Raw genomic sequence first — 22,002 nt, forward strand, 5'->3', positions numbered from 1 at the left:
AGTTTGCAAATACAGAGCCATTGCTCCTTGGGGAAAGACAGGGTTAAGTTCCTGCAAGCCACTGGTCACAAGACTTTTGTTAGCCGATCAATATTTAACTTCATTTTTGTGAGTGTTTCTCTTTAAAGATGCCTTATTGAACATATTTCTTACAAATAACTGATTATACATCGTTATTCTTTACAATAAAATGAGCTGAGAAAGTGATTTTCCCAGCTCTGTGTAATATGGCGCATTTCACTGACTTTTAGCTTCACACCAAGGATGTCCATTTTGCTTTTTCTATCGGTTGTTATCTTGTGAATCCATAAATGTAGCCACTTTTCCATCTTTTCCAAAGCTTCCTCATGCACTGCAGATATAACTTTCACACTTTCTGGAGCGATCTCACATACAGATCAGCAAATTTCCTCTGCCTTGTCCCGGAGGCACAGCATTGATTGATTGATTACCACCAAACTCACAGCCATCATCACTTTTACTCACACCTGGATAAAGCCCCTCCAACACGTGTATTCTCTCTGTAAGGCACATCCCACCCTTGTTGGGCTCGAGACCACTAGACAGCACTTGAGCATTACCCTTGGGGGTCGATTTGAAGCAGTAAAATCACCGACACAAAAATGCAAAACATGGGGAACTGAACAGGCCATGGAAAAAACGCTTGTTTATAGCATGAGAGGTGTGACAAGAAAGCAGTGTTGCCTCATTGGAGCTCAGCTGGGAATGTGTGTGTCAGGTGACTCAAATTTTTCGCCACTCCATACGTGTCTGCAAACAGTCACAAAACCTCAAGTATGGATTTGGGGGTTACAAGTAAATATTTGGGGTTTTTTTCCCTTTCTGGCTTCCTTCACTTAGAATGATGACCTCTATGTCCATCTGTGATATCACTCATAGGTGGAATCTAAAAAAAGACCAAAAAAGGACACCATGAACTCATCTATGAAATAGAAACAGACTCGCAGACATAGTAAACAATCATGGTTACTAGTGGCGAGGGGGTGGGAAGGGATAAATTTGGGAGTTTGAGGTTTGCAAGTGTTAGCTACTATATATAAAAATAAATTTAAAAAACCAAGTTCCTTCTGTATAGCACAGGGAACTCTATTCAATATCTTGTAATAACCTTTAGTGAAAAAGAATATGAAAACGAATATATGTATGTATACGCGTGACTGGGACACTGTGCTGTACACCAGAAACTGACACATTGTAACTGACTATACTTCAGTTTAAAAAAAAGTAAATATTTGCAAGTAGGTAGATTTGCAAATATAGGTTCCCCCCACTCTCAGAAAGTAGACGATTTCCATGAATCCTGTCCAAAGCTGAAATGGCGTGAAGCAAAGAGGGCTCATCTTGCTAAGAGAGACACAAAATTAATGGAGATAAAGCACAGATGCTCACAGACAGTTCAAAGCTGTGCCTGTGGGATGCTGAGATGCCATGTGGTTCCCGGGAAGGAGTCTGGTGGCGCCAGTCTCCCCACTGGGGGTGTGCGCTGCTTTCTGTGATCTATGTAGGTCACACAGATCACTAAAATATATTTTAATGTTTGTTGTATTAACCTTCTTATTTACTCTTCCTGGTACTTAACATTAGTTCCTGCAGATTTGAGTTACAATCTGGTGTCATTTCATTTCTTTACCGTGTGACAGTTTTGCTCCCACCTACCTCCTTTGCACTGTTATTGTCAAGGACGTTATATTTTTATATGTTATTGGCCCAAGTAAACAAGTATATGCATGTGATTTTAAACATATGCTTTTTAAATTAGTTAAGAGAAGAAAGAAGACATATGCATTTATATATTTTTTTATAAAACTACTTCTTTTAGTATATATTGTAGTGTGGATCTGCTAGTAACATATTCTCTCAGTTTTTAAGAACCTCTAAGTGTTTTTATTTCACCTTAATTTTTGAAAGAAAGCTTTGCTGGATGTACGTTTCTTGGTTGGGTTGTAAGTTTCTTTCTCGGTTCTTTCAGCATTTTGAGTCTGCCGTCCCACCGCCTTCCAGCTTTCATTGTTTCTGATGAGAAGTCAGCTGTCAGTATTATTGCGGTTCCCCTGTAGGTGATGAGCTGTTTTTCTTTGCTGCTTCAAAATTTTCCCTTAGTTTCTAGCTTTCGGCATTTTTACTGTAATGTATTGGGATGTAGATCATGGTGCGTTTATCCCACTTGAGTTTTGTTGAATTTCCTGGATGCGAAGAGCAATGTTTTTCACCTTTGGGGAGTTTTCAGTCATTATTTCTTTGAATATGTTTCCCTGCTCCTCCTTTCTCTTCTCCTTTGGATATTACAATTCTTTGGGCACATTTGTGCTTGTTTGAGTCTTTGGTGTTGCTTTGAAGTCTTTTCCAGTTAAACCTAACGTCTGGGCCCTCTATTTTGTTCTTGCTTTTTTTTCCTGTGTATGGGTTACACTTTGCTGTTTTTTTTTTCTTTTACTTTTTTTTTTTTTAATTTTGTTGCTGTTGTTGAAAACTGGCTATTTTATGTAATATAGCATAGCAATGTTGGAAACGGATCCCCCCCCCCCCAGGGCTTGTTTCTGTTGTTAATTGCTTATTTATTTGCCCAATAGCTTGGCTAGACTGTTTTAATTATATCTCTTTCCCACACAATAGGCAGCCACCAATGTCACTGCTCAGAGGAACAGCCTTACGAAAGTTCACAGTCACTGTGGGGTGACCGTTGTTTTTGCAGGACTCTCTTCGACTGTCTTTTTCCGTGATCTTCTCTGTTAAGCTGTCCGTCCCTGCTAGAGTCATACCTAGCTCTTAGGCTCTGCTCATTGCTGGATGGTTGCTCTGTTGTTTTTACCAAGGCTCTAGGATGTGACTGCTCTGTGGTCTGACCTGATTACTTTCAGTCCTTTCGGTAGCATGTGTTTGGGAAGCAAGTCTTTGACGCTTATTCTGACTCCAGCCAGGCTCCCCTTGGCTGTCTGTTTCCCTAGTTCTCTCTGATGAACTTGCTGGGCTGTGGCTTAGTTTGTTGCTCTGATAGGCCATCAGCTTTCTCTTAATTGCTTACCACCCGAATCTCCAGTGGTTTTGAGAGCACCCTTAAACTTAAACCTTCCTACACTCTTTTTCAAACACAGTCAGTTCCTCTGGGGAGAGTTTAGGAGCCATCTTTTCTTACAGTCCCCCTCTTGTCCTTCTCATCTTATGGAAAAATCTCTGAACCACTGTTTCTCTCAGAGTGACAGCCCTGCTTTATTAGCTGGCCGAAGGTGGCATCTTCAGGTCTTCTCAGCTTGTTCCTCCTGGCACAGAAGCTTTGTCCTACAAGCAAGCTGGGCCAAGGCCAGTCAAGCTTCCAATATTCTTCTTAGCTTGCTAGGCCTGGGTTAGAGCTTCTGTCCCGTGAATGAAAGTGGAAGCAGAGAGCACCTGATCTCCTGGCTAAACTGTCAAGAATTTTGCTTGTACATCTTGGAGCAAAAGGGGATGCAACTAATACTGGTGATCTGTTCTTTCTGATATCCCTTAACTGGGAGCTGATGGCAGAGGGAGCCCTAGTATCTCGACCACACACCACCAGAGCAGAGCTTCCATCATGCTGGGTGGCGGGGCGGGGTGGGGTCAGTAGGGAGGGAGATGGTTGTCTCCAAAGTGCCATTGACTTTCATTGTTCTTACTGAGTATATTTTCTTGAATATATATATTTTTTAATTTGGTGTTTGCTCTTTGGATAATTTTCAGAGACTTTAAAGAAATTGAAAAAAAATAATTTTCACCAGTTACGGTTCTGCTGGAGAACAGTTTCACAGCATTCCTTAACTCTGACATTCTGACAGTGAACATTCCCTTCCTAGGCTTTTTACAGTCACCTAAACTAAAGGAAAATGAAGATAGTTAACAGAATTAAGTCTGAAAAAAAAACTTATACAAAAACGAAAAAGGACTTTCAGGACTAGCGAGCCAGGGTTTTCCACCTCTACTGGATTTTTCTGAAAACTTCTTAACTTTGCAAAATGCTTTGACTAAGCAGCCTTAGGACAGTCTGCAAACTTTCTTTTTGTTCTTTCCTTTTTTTTTTTCTTTCAGCAGCGTGGACGCTGCATTGAAAATTCTGAATTTTTTTTAACATTTTTTATTGATTTATAATCATTTTATAATGTTGTGTCAAATTCCAGTGTTCAGCACAATTTTTCAGTCATTCATGGACATATACACACTCATTGTGACATTTTTTCTCTGTGATTTATCATAACATTTTGTGTATATTTCCCTGTGCTATACAGTGTAATCTTGTTTATCTATTCTACAATTTTGAAATCCCAGTCTATCCCTTCCCACCCGAAAATTCTGAATTTTTGCCTTCAGTTTGAAACTCGTATTTTAAGACTATCTTGGATTCCCCTTCATTGACTTGGTAGCTTGGGGCCATTCTCAATTCTTTAAATCAGAAACTTTGTGTTCACTGAGATCAGCTCATCAAATGTGATGGAATTTCTCCCCTGAGCCAGATAACAGCAGTGTTCTGGGTGCAGTGGAAGACTCCAGGAAATGCTGCTAGATTCTGTAGTTGCAAGGAGCCGTTAATTTGGGATTCTGATAGCCAAGAATACACAATTAAAAGTTCTGGTACTTTCCAGGCCATTGGTGACCACTATGATTCTTTCTGGGCAGTTGTGACTCCACCAGAATCATGAGAGGAGTCAGAGTTGGTGGCATCCTGTGAGTGACACTCACCTCTCTAGTAAAATATCCCATAAAATATGTCCTCTGGGCCTCAAAAGCTGTCTCACTTCTCAGGGCATCGCAGCCCCTCTGTTGTCAGTTACCTAAGCTTTCTCGGTCCCTCTTCTGCAACCATGACATCACTACATCCCATAATATTTTCTTGCATAACAACTGGTTTTCTGCTTCTGTTATTCTTTGGTCCTTCTCTATGGTGATGTGAATGAGATTGCCCAGGAGAGCAGGAATCTTAAGAATCTATATGAAAATCATGATGAAACTAACATAGGTTTTGGGAAGATGGTCCTCTACTTGATCACTTTTTTTGGGGGGGGGTAATTACGTTTATTTACTTGTTCATTTATTATTATTTTTTTAATGGAGGAACTGGGGATTGAACCCAGGACCTTCAGCACGCTAAGCATGCGCTCTACCACTGAGCTATACCCTCCCTGCCGCCAAGCCCTCAAATTAGTTTATAAATTGTTGAAAACCCTGGTTCTTTTTCTGGCTCACTTCCTGTTATTCTCAAAGATCTTGGCTGACCATAAACCTCCGTGCATTATGTGTCTCCTCTGTTGACTTTTTATGTCATGCAATTTATTAACCCCGCAAACCAACCCTCAACTCCTCTTCCATAAACATCCACAGGTCCCACCGTGTGGCAAGCATTGTCCTAGGAGCTGGAGTCTTAATATCAATGAAACAATTTCCTTGACCTTGACAATTCCCTTGTTCCTCATGAGGGGATCGGATGTGGAAACAAATACGTGTAATAATTCAGAGTTCGATTATAAAAGAAGTATGTCAAGGACACGGAGAGGACCCTAAAGCCAGCGTCCACTACTGCAGTACGGTAGGCGGAGGCAGAGGAAGTTTCACCTCAAGGAAGTGCTGGTTACAATGAGCCATGAAGTCAGGTTCTGGGAAGACTAGAGTAGACAAGAAATGAGGGAGGACATTGCAGGCATGAGAAAGGCTTGAGATGCAAATCTGTATAAATTGGCTCATTTGCCTTATTGGTCTTTTTTTTTCCCCTTACAATTGGAAGAGTGTGAGTCCAGGAGGAGATGGTATTTCCTTGATTATAATACTTCCCCTTCATCTGAGGCCTGCCTTCTGCAATTCTCCTGGCTCCAGCCTCCTTAATAACACGGAGTCAAGTTCTGTTCATTTAACCCAGCATTGCCCCTATTAATAGGTCCTTACAGATGTGTGAAATGAGTGAATACCATAAATCATGGTCATTATCCAGTCGAAGGGGCTATTCTTTACCTGGAAGCTAGTTCTGAATCCACTTCACATGATGACAGCAGGATCCTGTGTCCAGGCTTCCAGCCTTTCTGTAGAGAGCCCCCACCTTGGAGCACCAGGGAGGGAGGGACTGGTTCTCGAGGCCAGGCTTGGCTGGTGATTTTGCCAGCAGTGACAGAGGGCGTGCCTGGATTCTGAGCAGGTATAGATTGTGAGTTAAGCTTCGGCTTATGCTCTTGTGCCTAATTTTCAGAAAAATTATAGGCTTCAACCCATAATGTGCATAAGTAGGTGAAAATGGGTCATACGTTCACTTTAACAGCCTTCCTTTTTTTTCCCCCCTAAGGGTAGGACCAGTACCCCCTAACACAGAATGGGACAGTCCCAATTTGGGTCTTTCGATCCTCCTGAGCTGGCCGTTCCTCACTTACTGATCTCAGACTTTTCAGTAACTCCCTGACCCTGTCTGTGGGTCTGTGGCATCTCCCAGGCTTGGCTGGGGAGGTTAAGTGAGGGGACGCCAACTCCCCCTCCCTTACTGCCTGGTCCAGTCAGCCTCCAGCGCAGACGACACAAAGGGGTAAAAGGATTTCTGACTCCTTTTTGTTTTTCCACTGGGGAGGAAACTCAAAGCGCCTCAGCTTGAAACCCTCCGCAAGGATGCTCTCAGTGTACCCAGCAGCCTACCCTGAGGTTTGTGCCTCGCCTGGAGAAGCCCCTGGCGGAAGCCCCTCCTCTCTCCATCAGATTCATTTCCTCTCACTGACCACCCCCCCACCCCAGCAGTACATTTCTTCAAATCTGACTCACTGACTGTGATCAGGGGGTGGGGACATGCTGAGATTTAATATGCTAAGGAGAGACAGGAAACAGCAGAAGCTGGGGCTTTGGAACTACAAATCTCAGAGTCCCTGATGGGGTCTCTCTGTTTTCCCCAGCCCAGATCAGGAGGCCAGCCTCTTGGAACACACACACACACACACGCACGCACGCACGCACGCACACACACACGCACGCACGCACGCACACAGACATACCACTCCTTTCAAAGATGGGTGCTAATTATCAGAGTTATTACAGGCTAATGCCTTAAGAAGGAAGGAGTTCGTTTTCTAACTGCCACATAATTTGCCAGGCAACACTCTCCAGCAGTCTGGACATCTTATTGTTATGCAGGAAAATATGTAACTCCCTTTCTCCAGCCCATCCCCACCCTCCTCCTCCTCTCCCTGCCATTTTAGATTGCACTCTTTGAACCTGCTGAGAGTGGGAGAAGGGGCTCTTGTGGGGCCAGATACTCACCCAAGGCTGCTCTTTAACAAAGAGATGCTTTGCTGTTGCCGTTCTATTAAGGACTAGATTTTCTCCTTATCTGAGAGTCTTCTTTACGCTCAATTTCTAAGTAGGCAGGAGGGGAGCCAATGGATTAATCCTCCCCTTGGTGAGACGGGTAGTTGATGATCTTTAGGGGGCAACAGCCAGGTCACATGGTCTGGCGGAGGATTTATTTCTTCTTGAATCATTATTCATCGTCATTAAGTCTGACAGAGGAATAAAAATCAAGCTGGATTGAAATATGTCAGGCAGCAGTTAATGATCACCTTTCCTGAAGGAAAGGGAACAGACTCTCTTGGAAAATTCGGCTAGCATGGTCACACCCTCACTTTATGATGGAAGCTTAAGTCAGTGATGAAAAACCTTCAATTCCTTAAAGAAATCTCTAAAAAAAAATCTTGACCATGGAGTCACATGTCCTGATGAGGCTGAAGTGGGTCAAAGGCAGAGCTGAATGCCAAATGATAATTTTTGCTAAATAATTCAGGCCATGTGAAGTCTGATATTTTACTGACTTTGATAAGCAAAAGGGTGCAATTACAGACTGTTTTCCTCACGAGGCCGGATCCAACGTGCTCTCGCCTCTAAGGGGCCCCGTTTTATTTCGGGCAGCTCGCATCTGCAGGTTTGTCCTGTGTTCCCAGTGCCTGGCAGCAGTGGCCCCTGTTCAGTACGGGTTGAACTCAGCCGCAGAGAAAGTTTTGTTGATGATTATGATGAAGGACAAAAAGAGATCACAGACCAAGAGTAAACAGCCATTTCAATAAGAAAGTCTGTGGTACCACTGGCAACAGAGTGGAACCAGGAAAAAAAAAAAAAGAAATCTGGGGCCCCGGGGGCGCTCTCTCATGTTTTTTCTGTCTTTCTCCCTCGCAGGGAAGTGATGCTGACATGGTGGATAAAAACAAGTGCTGTACACTCTGTAACATGTCCTTCACCTCCGCGGTGGTGGCTGACTCACATTATCAAGGCAAAATCCACGCCAAAAGGTTAAAACTCTTGCTAGGAGAGAAAACTCCATTAAAGACCACAGGTACGTGTCTGAACAGTGATGGGGATGGGAGAGATGCTGAGATCCCGGCACCGTGCCCCTCCGCTCCATCAGGCTGCCTCTTCCGGGGCGGTGCCGGGATCAGAGCCTCAGAGAGGCTGCCCTTCACAACCTCCGGGGTGGGGGGTCCGGCAGGCGGCCTGCAGAACTTGCTGTTAAGATCGTGACATTGCAGGTGCTGACTCTCAGCCTGGCTCCTTCAGATTGATAATTAGCAGTTGGTGTCTTCTGAACGGCCGATTACACCCTGAAAGATGTTGTCCATCATACGCGTTATGTACTACGGAAGATAATCTATTACGTAACGAATGCAGTCCTTTCTTCGCTTGTGTCTGTAATCGGTATGAGAGATGGAGAACATGCTGTATGCGTACAGATTCACTACTTAGGCCTGGATAACGTTCTCATCTTCATGGGGATCGCGAGGAGGAAAACACAGTCTTTGAAAACACTTTCATTTGCGCACAACTGGGGTTTCCCTCTCCTCCATCAGATGACATTCCCGGTCATCTTCCTAAGGAATCCTGTAATTCAAGCCTATTAACTTTCACAATAAAAAGCTTAAATATTGTTAACAGATTATTTGACCTTTTAATTACTTAAGTGGAAAAAAATTCTTCAAAACTAAAATACTACTGTTGTAATTTAGTAAAGGTAGACTGTTTGGACAAGGTCTACATCGCGGCAAAGAGGTTACTAGACTGAGTTACAATCCCAAGAAATTGAGGGTATATTTCACGATGCCTGCTTTTTCAGTGCAATTAAGATGTAGCAATGCATTTTATCTTGCTGCCTAATGAATCATGCATAAATCGTGGGTGTAATTATTTTTTAAGTGGTATTTTGGAAATTGAAGGGAGTCTAAAACAATACTTGGCTTTCGTCTTCACCGGTGTTTCTGTTAAGAAAAAATATCTTCTTTCACCTACAGACTAGCAAGGAATCTTTTTACTACATTTTCCTACTTAGTTTAACTAAGGAATATTGTTTTTGTGAAGGTGGCTTTGACATTCAGATACAGGATGGGGATGCAAAACACGTAGAATTTGGAGACAAGCTCAGGTTGTTTGGGGCACACTCCATGTATTGACATTTGAGAAGCAGCCACTTGGCTGAAACTCCTGATCTGTGCTCTCTAAAAGGCTGGATACTCACCTTCTAACCTACTCCCCCTCAAGTCTCTTAAAATAGACACTTCAAAGAAACAGCCGCTGGAAAATTTTCACCTGTTTTCCATGAATGAGTAACCAGCCCATTTGTTCTCCCTGCGGGAGCGGAGTATTGCCTGTTAAATTTAATTTTGGAGGTAGTGATGGAAGAGGAAATGCTGTATCTTTGCTTTTCGTATCAATTAGCAAATGAGAGAGTGCTTATTTCTGTAAAAAAATCACCACATGGCAAAAAAAAAAAAAAGATAGTTCTTTGTGAACTTCAGTACATCCTCAGGATAACCAAGCACCAGTTAGTTTTTCTGAGTTACAATACCCCCCGAGCTGGTAAATATGACCTGGGGGTAATTTGTTATTTGCCATCAATATATTCCAAAGGAAAAGTCTAAAATACTTAAGTGACAGTGTTTGTTTAATGACTTAGTCTGTGTGTCCATGGAGCTGGCCCAGCCCTCAAGGTGACAGAAATCAGGGGGGCGAGGAGGGAATGAGGGTGGGCAGGGGGTAAATGGAACTGGCAGTTTGGGCTGGGGAAGCCAATTCTAAATGTCTTTCCCCAGCATCTCCCTTTCTCATCAGTGGAGAGACCCCAGGCTGCACATGCCCCATTCTGCGGCTTGAATTCTCATCCATTCTCCTCCAGAGCTGCTGTGAGCAGAAAGGATCTTGCAACGTGGTGACATCAGACAGAATTGGAGGGCCTGGGAAGCTGAATTGGTCCCTGGGTTTGGGCTTTTGTCATCCCGGCTGCTGGCAGGGAGCAAAGGAAGCCATGTATCCTGCTACACTGAGAGGGGGAAGTGAGTCACTAGGTTCACGTGTAAGCAGAGGGTAGGCATTGGGAGGCGTGGCACAGGAGAAGGGCTGAGGGCCTGATAGGAGGAACCTAGCAATGGGGGTTCTGGGTACAGAGGTCATGCGGAGACTCAAGCAGGATACTGGCTGGCATGAGGGACGTCTGGCAGGTGGTAGCGGGGCCCTGGCTGCGGTCCTGGGATTCTAGGTAAAGGAAAGGCTGTTAAGAGCATGGCAGGGCACCATCATTTTAGACAAAAGTACTGGGCTGGAAACAACCCAGTATAAAGAGCACATCCAGAACCTGGTTCCCAGACCTAGGATAGAGGTCGAGGCTTGGTGACAAGAAAAATTCAGTTACTACGAAATACAGGATAAGGACCAAGAGGCAGCAGAAAAGAGTACCCAGACCAGGCTTCCTGAACTACCAAGGGCAGCCCCTTTGGCATCTTGAGGCGCATCAGGGTTGCCTGCTGTCTGCCTTTGCCACCTGCATCCGAAGCCAGCAGCAGTGCCTGAAGGTTTGGCTGTGGCTGCCCTCTGCACATCGAGGAACTGCTCTATCCGATCTACCAGGTTGGCTAGAAATTACTTCTACAGTGAAAACAAAAGGAAGGGGGAAAATAAAGAAGAACATCTAAAACCCAGCCAACTGAATTAAGATGCCAGAGAGAAGCCGTCCCCTGCTCAGGTGTGCTGCTTTAGCGCCCCCTCCATGAACGAGAGGCTCTGGAAGTGCGGTGACTTCTGGGTGCGAGTCACTGAGGCACAACTCACTGCTGCTCCGAGCTGCTCCGTCTGACGGGGGGGGAGGGGAGCAGTCGGTGTCTGGGAATCAGCACCTTTCCTCCTACTCAAGATGGGCTTTGATCACGCATCAGCCTAGGATCCTGGAGACTTCGTGGCAGTTTGAGCTGCCTTCTCCAGTTGGGCGTCTGTTTATTAGAATTTCTGAGATGCTGGGCAGAACTCGGGCTGTGAGATCACAGGTCAATTCTCAGAACCTCTGCTCTCGTTCACGCTCTTCTCGAGCTCGCGGTAAAATCTCGCGGTAAAATGAGAGCGTGAGGAGGACCCACCGTGTTCTCGCGGGGTTGGCCGACTGCAAGGGGGGTGGAGATCGTGCCCGGGTTGGAGGCTCCACTGAAGTGGTTGTGCTGTTGTCACTGCTACCTCTTGGGATGCCCCCAGAGGAGAGAGGCCACAACAACGAAGGGCATGAAATCCTCTTGCTGGAGGGAGAGGAAAGAAAGCAGGATGGTTTTGCATGGAAAAGAGATTACTTGGAAGGCTGTCCTGGGAAAGGGTTCTGCATGCATATCTGTGCGCGCGCATGCGTGCATACATGTGTCTGTGCGCGCATGCGTGCCTGTGTGCATATACATGTGTCTGCGCACGCATATGCGTGTGTCCGCTTGGCTGTAACAGATCTAACCAATGAGTGGATAGAAATTAGGGGCATAGAGGTGAGCTCAGGATAAGGAAAAGTTTATTAATATTCAGAGATGCTTAAAGGTGGCATGTTTGTCTGGGGGTTGGGGGAGTGAATAGCTGTTGAAGCAGAGGCCGGCTGACCGCTAGGCAGGGCGTTTCCTGAGGGGGTTCCACCATAATGACATTTAAAGTCCCCAGAGTACATGGAACTGGTAAGTAGAGGCACTAGTAAGTAATTTTCAAGATGGCGTTGAGAGCCCTTCCAACCCTGAGATGCTCAGCAGATGCTACGGACAGGCTCGACGCGCTGACATCACATGGCAGGAACAAAACAGCCTGGGATTCAGGCGGCGGGAAGTCAGGCCCTGGCTCTGCTAGTTACGTAATCTTTGGTAGCTCCATTACCCTTTCAATCTTAGTTTTCTCATCTGTCATTTAATTCTTTTTTCTTTTCTTTTTTTATTTTATTGAAGTATAGTAGGTTTATAATGTTGCATTAATTTCTAGTGTACAGCATAGTGATTCAGTTATACATATATATTCCTTTTCTATCTGTCTGTCTGTCTGTCTATCTATCTATCTATCTATCTTGATTGATTGTGGTTAATGGAGGTACTGGGGATTGAACCTGTGACCTCATGTATGCTAAGCATGAGCTATACCCCCCACCCCCACCCCCATATATTCCTTTTCATATTCTTTTTCATTATGTCACTTAATTCTAATACTGGGTGCATTTTTCTCCCTGGCCCTGATATGGAGCAAATCATATATTTTAAAATGCTTTGAAAAGTAGAAAGTCTTGTGTTATTCACAGGAGAGCATTTGGGGACAAAGTTGCTACTGGGGAGTAACTGTCCTCTCTCAGAGCCTGGGATTGTTCAAACACTGCCTTGGAAGGAGCTCAAGGGGACATGATGTTGGGTCTCCTTGAAGACTGACCTTTTTGGGATGAGTTCTATGAAAAGAGGCAGCACCTGCCTAAGAGAGGGGGCCAGTGCTGGTGCTAGTGGGCATGTGAGTGGGAACTGTGAACTCAGGGGCAGGGGGCAGGGGTGGCCACAGAGCTGAGGAGACAAACAGGCGCTGGCATTAAGGAAACTTGTCAGGAGGAGAGAAATGTGGCCACCGAGCTGAGGGCAGGACTCTGGATCTGGGGCTGGTAACTGGTAAGTAGAGGCAATAGTAAACCATTTTCAAGACAAGAATTCAAGATCTCTGGAGGATGCAGTAAGGAACTGGATGCCAGAATGAGGGCCCAGAAGAGAGCATCCATCTCAGGAATATGGAGGAAGTTGGGTTATGAGAGTAGAAACACAAGCAATGAAAGAGTCAGAAGCTTGATGTCAAACCTCAGAGGTCAGGCTACTCCCATCCTGCTTACATGAAGCTGAAATTGGCCTTGGAGGCCCCTCACAGGGAGCTGAGTCTGTAGGGGAAGTTGAGAACTTTCAACAGAGTGGGGAGGATGAGTAACCAGACAGAGCCTTGGGGTTGCACTCTGCTTGGTGGCTTCACTCTGGGCTCCTGGACACTAAGCTCTGTTTGTTTCCCCCGTGTGGCTGCCTGGGTGGCCTGTAAGGATGTGTGTTAGATGGCGGCAGGCCTGCCACTGATGGCGCCCCAAGGGCATGGTCACTGACTGGAGGAGACCACATAGTGTATCAGCAGGTGTCCCCTTCCCAATGCCCACAACCTGAGAATATGGCAAGGAGCAGCTAAGGTTGCATGAGAAATTTAGATTTCTGACCTTGATACAGATGAACTTGTTTACAAACTGGAAACAGACTCACAGATGTAGAAAACAAACTATGGTTACCAAAGGGGTAAGGGGTGGGAAAGAGGAATAAATTAGGAGTTTGGGATTAACATATACACACTACTATATATAAAAGAGATAAACAACAAGGTCCTACTGTACAGCACAGGGAACTATATTCAATCTTGTAATAACCTATAATGGTAAAGAATCTGAAAAAGAATATATGTATATATATATATATATATAAAATATATGTATATATGTGTGTGTGTGTGTGTGTGTATACACACACACACGTAGAACAGAATTGCTCGGCTGTACACCTGAAACTAACACAACATTATGAATCAAATACCTTCAATAAAAATAGGTTAAAATAAATAAATAAATAAATAAGGTTTCTGAGCTCCAGAACGATAAAATAATAAAATTATGTTGTTTTAAGCCACTACATTTGTGGTACTTGGTTACAGCCACCACAGGGAACTAATACACTGTCCTAAATAAATACGTAGCCAAACAGGACCCTCCCTAATCCAGTATGACCCCATGTTAGCTTGACTAATTGCATCTGCAAAGACCCTATTTTCAAATGAGTTTGCATTCTGAAACTCTGATTAGACGTGAGTTTGCGGTGGTGAGGAGAACCCTATTCAACGCAGTACACAACCACTTTCGTTAAACTGGAGTCCCGGGCCCCAACATTATGCTCACTAGCTAATGATTTTTCCCCTTTTCCTTTATGACAAACTCATACAAACCAGATAATTGAAAGAAGAATGAAATTGAGTTCATACTACTCAAAATCCTGAAGAAAACCCTGAAAGAAAAATCCTTTAGCTGTTTTTAAACATTTTTTGGAAGAACAATGTAAATTATTTAGAAACAATTTGAAGCCTAGAATAATAGCTTTAAATGACAGTTATTCCCCATTGTCTACCATTAATCAAAGTGAGATTTAAGATTACCCATCATCTCTGAGGCTGGGGATAATATTTGGGATTAACAAGAAAATTGACTGGTGTTCGTGGCAGAGACATTGCTGAAGGGGTCTGCCTTCCCCAGACTTTCAACTGATTGACAGTGATGTCTTAGGACCAGGCTACAGGATGGAGGAGGGCCATTCACCCTACATTAGACTTTGCAAGAGTGAAAAAGAGACCTTTATGGTGATGCTTTAGGGTTGTTTGTTACTGCAGGAGAGCCTAATCTATCCTGGTTGATACATTGTCCCTGAAAGTTATTGTTTCACATATAAGCTTTTATGAATGCATCCATCATTCTTAGCCAAAATGGATACTGAGCACTCTTTTTAATATAATTCCCAAACATCACTGGCTTGACAGGTAATGGCATCAAACTTAGCAATAATCTTTCTTTCATTTTTGACCTGTAAGAGTTTGAAGTTGCTCTAGTGATGTGTGTATATTAACTCTCGGAGATGAATGGAGAATGGTCATGGGATTCTCCAAAGGGATCCCGGTGTTACCTCCCCGTTGGTGACTGCACATACAACCCAACCATTCTTGGCACACAGTTGGCATTTAATAAATATTTATTAGATGACTGAAAATTGAAAGCATACATGCAGATAACAAAAGGCATTTAAATATCTGTAGCTTTGTTTTCAAATCAAGTTATGTTGGTTCTTTAAATTTCAGTTAAATATGATGATCAAAGGCAGGGGTTTTCCACTTTTACAAGAAGTGGCATGCCTGTCCTCTTGCTTGATTTAAAAAAAAAACAATAGGTGAAATACAGAAGAATGTGGACAACAAAATTCGGCTCTGAAATCAGACAGCTTTAAATTCTGGTTATATCTGTGTGAATTTTTCCAAGTTATTTTAATTTAGCTCTCAATTTCATATTGGTAGCATTATGCTGATACTTTGATCATATATTTATTATAATAAAGGAGAAGATGTATGTAAAATACTTAGCACAGTGCCTGCCACATGATTAAGTGCTGAATAAATATATTATTGTATATAAACGTACATGTAAACACAGAATCCTCATCTTTTGTGGGATTCTGTATTTGTGAACTCACCTACTCACTGAAATTTATTTGTAACCACAAATCAACACTCCTGGCATTTCGTGGTCACTCATGGAGGTGTGCAATGTGGTGAAAAATTTGAGTTGCCCCGTGGTCATGTTCTCAGCTGCAGGCAACACTCTGCTTTCCAAATTTCAACTCTCATACTGCAAACAGGTGCCCTTTCTGCAGTCTATATCCTGACAGGTGTTTTGCATTTTTGTGATTTTGGTTGGAGATTTTGCCCCTTAAAATGCCACCCCCCACCCCCCAGGATGGCGCTGAAGTGCTGTCATAGTGCTTCTCAGTGCAAGAAAGATGCGATGTGCCTTACGGGGAAAGGATGTGTGTTTAGCTAAGCTTGGTTCAGACATGAGTTTTACTGTGTTGGCTTTGAGTTAGATGTTGGTGAATCAAAAATATATATTAAAGAGGGTATCTTTAAACAGAAGAACACATAAATAAGATTTTATGTTGGTCAGGTGAACAAAATGTTGGGACCACAGGCACATAGGAACCTAACCCTCTATTTCCCCAAGGAACACTGGTTCAGTATTTGCTAACTCCATGTTCTCAGAGACTTTATAACATCACTACTATGGATAATAAGGATCAGCTGTCTCCGTGACAAATGTTACTTTACATTCATTACGTTTATCAAATGTAAGTTTCAAAATGTCTGTTCATCTCTCAACAATGAAATAAAAATCCATCATAGTTTAGAGATCCTGCAGTGTGGTACAACTATAGTTGGCACCTCAAAGCTAATGATAAAATCAATGATTGTAGCTGATCGTTGCAAAAATATAGCAGAAACATCACTTTCATTGTTTCATTTAATCTTCATAAGAAACATAAAATATAATTTTCTTCATTTTGTTGATGAATAAACTGACACTCTGCAAGGTAAAGTAACTTGCCTGATGTTATATCCTAAAATATATGGTTGGAACTTGAACCCAGAACTTCTGATTGCATTTTCTAAGATGTTCTTTGATCTCTAGGTGAGGATAAATAATGCTTCATAAAATGATCTACAGATTTTTGCTCAACTAATGAACAGCACAGGTCAAAAACCCCAAGGCTCTCCCTAAGAGATTGGAAGCAATAAAGCAACCAAAACAGATACTTAATACACCTTAAATCAAGAATATTTCTCAATTAAAAAAGAAATCTGAAGCTCACAAAAAAAAAAAAAGAATTTCTCATTTGTAGGAACAGTGAACAGTGTGGGAAAAGGGACAGGTGAACAATGACCTCGTTCACTCCGCTTATCTTGTGTGTTACTGTGTTTATTGTATATTTCTTGTTGGGTCTCTTCTTCCCCACCCCCACCCCTTATTTCCTGTCACAAACCAGAGACAGAGCTTCAACTTTTCCATAAATCTCTACAGCAGACACCATTTTGCTTATGTGAGTTCTCTGTTGAATGAATAAAGATCAGGGTATTCTGGATCTGTTTGAAAGTTACATAAACTCACATTTCGGATAATATATGCATTTCAGGTTCAGTCGGCACCTCGTACTTGCATACAAGAGTGTCTCCACCCTAGCAGTTTCTGTCAGCCGAATCAGGCTACTTGGTTTGCCTGGCGGTAACCTGCCTAGATACTTGTTTTAATAGATGCAGACAATAGTTTGTCAAACAGGCAGATCTCCATAGCAGTGCATTTTCTTTTAAATTAGGGAATCTGGCATGTTCTCAGGCATTGTCTCCAGATCAGTGTGCTCGTTCCGATGATGTTTTTGGCTTTTCTGTTGCTTACAAATACAACAAATAATAGATTCGGAGAATGGCAGAGCTGGAAGGCGCTAAGCAGTCATTATTTCTCCCACCTCATTTTCCCCATGAGGATGTTGAGGACCAGAGAGGTGCAATTATTTGCCCAAGGTGATGAAGCTGGTTAACAGCAAAGTGTCTTCTCTTGCACATGATCTTTCCCTGGGGTCACACTGTCAAGAGAAACCACAGCAATCGGGTGGCTGACTGTGTTACAGGGAGGAGGGTTTAAGTGCATTAGCAGAGCGTTTAAGTGAATTAAAATGAGCCAAGTCATTTTGGCCGTAATTTTGTACATTGGCTCATAAGAGGCCTGGAACAATGATTAGATCAAGGCTACTGTCTTTTTATTTTATATTCAATGACCAATAAAACAAATGGTCGACGATTGAGTAGAACAAAAGATTTTTTTTAACAATGAAGATACCGGCTCAGGGATTTTCACAAATACTTTTAAATACCATAAACTCACTTTTTTCTTCCAGGGGATCAAACAGCAGTATAAGATACTTGATGATTTCAGCAGCTTTTATGGTGTGGTTATGCCTTTATTCCCAGAAAGTGTCCTTTGACACTTTTTTTTTTTATGAAGGAAGATAGTAGGACAATGAAATAATCAATTTCCTGTGCTTCCCCGGAAACCGCCGACAGGAGTCGTGGTCAGGTCTTGGCAGCCATACTCAGAATGCATTACTGTTCAGAAAACACCACAAGCAAGAGATTTTCTGGCAACAACTCTTAAATCATCTCCTAAAGATAAGAACCCTAAAACTGTCTCGTTTAGGAAATTGACAACCCACTTGTAACGTAAGCATTCCGCCCGAAATAAGTGGTCGGAGCCACCCCAGGCTGAAATCTCATCTATATATTTTATCTGTATATTTTAAATATCTATCTATTTTAAACATCAGCCTCAAAAGTCTTGCTTAACACTCAGTTTGGTTTCTTTAACAATCAGATGTAATACGTATAAACTACCGAATAGCACTTAAGTGCAGTAAATATTATATTTCTTTATTATTAAAAAATCAATGTAAATGACTGCTGTCCTCTAGCCTTAAAGCCTGGTGAGAAGGCCAGTGTTGGTCATTCCCTGGGGTCCTCTGTCCCTCTGTAGGGCCACATGAGGGCCTAAGGGCACGTGGGTACCCTCAGCGCGGTGGGTTCTGGCTACTTTCTGACTGCCACAGGGTGGGTGCTGTTGGGTGCTGTTGGGTCCTGGCTTTCACGGACTCAAGGTGGAGACCGAGGGCTTCCTCAGAGGCGGGTCTCACTCACCTTCCTTCCTGTGCAGCCTGACCTATTCCTCCAGGTCCATGACTTTTCTTGGTGGTCCCATCTCCTCTGTGCCGTGGAAGTGAAGGCCACGGTCCCATTATGGACAGTCCTGGGCGTGGTCCTGCCACCTTGGACACGCAGGCCTCTATCCATCTGTTCAACCTTCTTTTTTCCTGGTCCCTAAGTAGCAATTCATTTCCTGACATCAGACACACCCCTCTGGCCCTCAGATCCCTTTGTCTCTCAGGCAGCCCAGAATTGGTGTCTTTGTTCCTTGTCTCCTGGGGGTGGGGAAAGCCAGACCTCAAGGCTTAGCTCTCATGCGGGAATGGGATAGAAAGGCACCTTTCATTTTCTGGAAGTGAGTCTAGAGCAAAAGAGACAATTTTTTGACAGGTGAATCCACTGTATGAATTGTCACCTGACATAGACACCAAGCAACGTTCCCCATCAGAAAACAGAAAGATGGAATTTCATGTTTTCTTCCTCTCCCCTTAGCCTCCAGAAAAGCGTTTCTCTCGTGCAGGATTTCCTGCTAAGTGACTGTCTTCAGTGGTCTGTTGAGCACACACTCGGCTATGACTTTAATTGTAAATAAATCCATCCAGGTTTTCAAGAGGCTTTTGGCCACTTTGAGACATCATGAATTGCAGTCATTCTTACAATTAGTGATACTGGCTAAAGATACGACCTGGGAGTTCCAAGTGCAACTCTCAAAACTCAAAGAGATGAAGGTCTTTGGAAGCCAAGAGCCCTCAGTCACCGCAAGGCACGACTGCCGCTCTGAACCACTTGTCGTGATCACGTAACTGAGGTTAGAGGCTAACTCATGAATTCTCACTGTAATTACATCTTGATTAATACAAAGTGCTAATGATTAGCATCTTCGTTTTCCTTTTCGGTCAGCAGAGCAGGTGAAATATTAATACCTGGACTTGCATTTTCAGTTAGTAAAACTAATATATCAAGAATGCTGACAGGCAAGGAAGCAAAAACTAACCCTGGCAATGTTTTTGTTGATCTTTTTTTAACACAAAGTGGAGGTTATTTTCATATAAGTCAAATAAGTCAGAAAGACAGATGTCCATATATCTGATTAATTAACCCTGATGATTTATTATTTAAGAATTTTGCTTTTTGAAAAAAAATGTGATAGTTCATCCAGAGACTAAGATGTAGAATGAGTTATATATAGGGATTCACAGAATCTGGACTTAGTATCTTATCCATCAATCTATTTCAAGTAATATTCCATTTAATTCTAAGTTCCTTCATCTTGTGTGATTTAAACGCTCTTCCCCTGCCACTGGGTATTAATAAAGCTCCCACTCTACAGACCTCCCTCAGGTACCCATCCTGGGCCCAGTAAGCGTGCTTCCCATCAGGCATGAGATCCCTTAAGCTGCCTCTCTTCCAGAGGCCAACTGTTCCAGACTCAGTCTGTTTCCCCTTTTTAGCAGCTGTGGAAAAACAGCTGGCCATCCGTCCAAATGCCATAATCCTCTACATGTCTCACGAGTTATTAAATCATACTTCAGTCTCCCTTCTTCTGGGCAAGCCATTCCAAATCCTTTAACCATTACTCACACACCTCTCTTCCTTAAGCCATCTCTCTGGCTCTTATACAGACTTGCTGTTATCCAATGGCACACACTGTCTGCTCTAGTAACTGGAAACTTACGACAAGCTTTGTGAACACTTGACCACCACGCAATAGTTTTATGACTCGCTCTTACCCAACTCTGCCCTTCCGCCTGCTCATCACGGTCTGGTCTTTGCTGGACCGGCCTCCGCACAACCTTGGCAGAAACAAAGTCAGCGTGGGGCACTGAAAAAAACTGGAGCAGGAGTCAGGAGATGTGCATTCCAGTCTTCGCTTTCTCTGTGGCCAGAACACTTGGCAACTGACATTTACCAAGCAGCTACTTTGAATCCTCACAGCAAGGGTATGATGAGATTGAACCATTAGCCCCATTTTATTGTATAATTAAAAACTCCATCCTGAGTTACAGTTTGATTTCTTTTCAAAGCCATGTCATTTTTCCTATTCCCGCTGCTGCTTTTGATTTTTTTAAAAAGAAAGTACATAGACTTTTGTCAAATTAATGCAACATGATAATGTGGTTCTGTGAAATTAAAGATATTTTCATTCCATGAGGGCCACGTGATGCTGTAGCGCTCGTGGGAACATGGTGCTGGTTATAACTGAATGAATAGAACAGGAGATCACAGGTGCTTGGTCGGGTCGAGGTGAATGGGGCTCCATGCCAGATAGTGTCCCTGCAGTCCGATGGTTCCCAACCCTGGATGCACACTAGAAGTACCTGCCAAACTTTAAAACCTACTTTTCCTCAGCGCTGAGCCAAGGGATTCTGATTTAATTGGCCTGGGGTGTGGCCAGAGTCCATAAGCGTTCAGCCCCTCCCACGGAATTCTAATCCTCAGCCGGGGATGAGAACCACTTAACCCTGATTCAGTGCCTTCCAGATTTTAATTTGCATTCGAGTCACCTGATGCTCTCATAAATGCTGATTGTCATCCAGTGGTCCAGGGTTGGACCTGAGGATCTGCATCTCCAATAAACTGCCAGGCGATGTCGATGCTGTTGGTCTGTGATCCACACTCAGGGTAGCGAGTGTTAAACAACTTCACCCTCATTGGCTGTTAATGGCCCTCTCGTCCTAAAAGTTCTTCAATCAAGATCATTTCTGTTCTCGCTCATGCATTCCCTTTTGGCTGTGTCTGCCTGGCAATGAAGTGTGCAATTTGTGGTCAAAGCCATCGTTAAATGAATGATTGTGGGTGATAACATCTCAGCAAGTCAGGCTCTGAGTCGGCTGCTCTTTCCCCAGGACTGAACTGCCCAATTATTTTCTTAACATGTATCTTCAAAGTCTTCTCTAGCCTAAAGCCTCGTCCTTATCAGCAGTCTTTCTCTGCCCACCAACCTCATTGCTCAATGTCAGAGGCAGTGATATAAGGTCATGGTCTTTAAACTCTTTAGGGCTGGAGAACTTTCCTGCTTTAGCCTTTGATAGCTGGATTCTCCTGATCCAAGCATTGGGGGGTACCTCAGGTGATGGAGCAAAACAGCCCTTCCTGTGTCCCAAGCTCGCCTCCAGAAGTTCTTGAGTTGCTTTGAGGTTTTGTAGAGCTGACTCCCAAGAGCACCAAACCATCAGATTTAGCCGTTTCCAAGTGGCAGTTAATATGAAGTACTTTATTTCTAGATTATTGGGACTTACCAAATAGATACATGCCAAATATATGCATTGCTAACATTCATGGTTTTAAATGCCAAGCAGAGGCAATTTTCATAACCTGCAAACTCTGGGTTATTAAGGTCCATGTTACTGTTCGGGATATGTGCTTAAGGTAACTCAAAACTGAGGTTAAATGGAGAAACCC

At 43.3% G+C, this 22,002-nt stretch overlaps 1 protein-coding gene and 1 long non-coding RNA gene across 3 annotated transcripts in view; one reads left to right on the forward strand and one right to left on the reverse strand.

The window, feature by feature from the left end:
* The window catches only part of ZMAT4 (zinc finger matrin-type 4), a 260,097-nt gene that overhangs the window by 131,119 nt on the left and 106,976 nt on the right, over window positions 1-22,002 (forward strand). The window contains exons 4-5 of one of the 2 annotated variants that reach the window (XM_072950204.1): window positions 8,164-8,320; window positions 8,514-8,908. In XM_072950204.1, the coding sequence (XP_072806305.1) occupies window positions 8,164-8,320; window positions 8,514-8,737 (381 nt within the window). In that variant the 3' untranslated portion in view covers window positions 8,738-8,908. Of the gene's footprint in view, window positions 1-8,163; window positions 8,321-8,513; window positions 8,909-22,002 lie in introns of those variants that run through there. The other variant, XM_072950203.1, reaches the window with a different exon arrangement.
* Window positions 651-11,223, reverse strand: LOC140689431 (uncharacterized). Its single transcript, XR_012064366.1, has 4 exons — window positions 11,145-11,223; window positions 7,255-8,862; window positions 5,974-6,146; window positions 651-907 (listed from the first exon to the last, which is right to left on the reverse strand). It is a non-coding gene; the product is annotated as an uncharacterized lncRNA (long non-coding RNA).

Source organism: Vicugna pacos, chromosome 26 (assembly GCF_048564905.1).
Source record: "Vicugna pacos chromosome 26, VicPac4, whole genome shotgun sequence".
NCBI lineage: Eukaryota > Metazoa > Chordata > Mammalia > Artiodactyla > Camelidae > Vicugna > Vicugna pacos.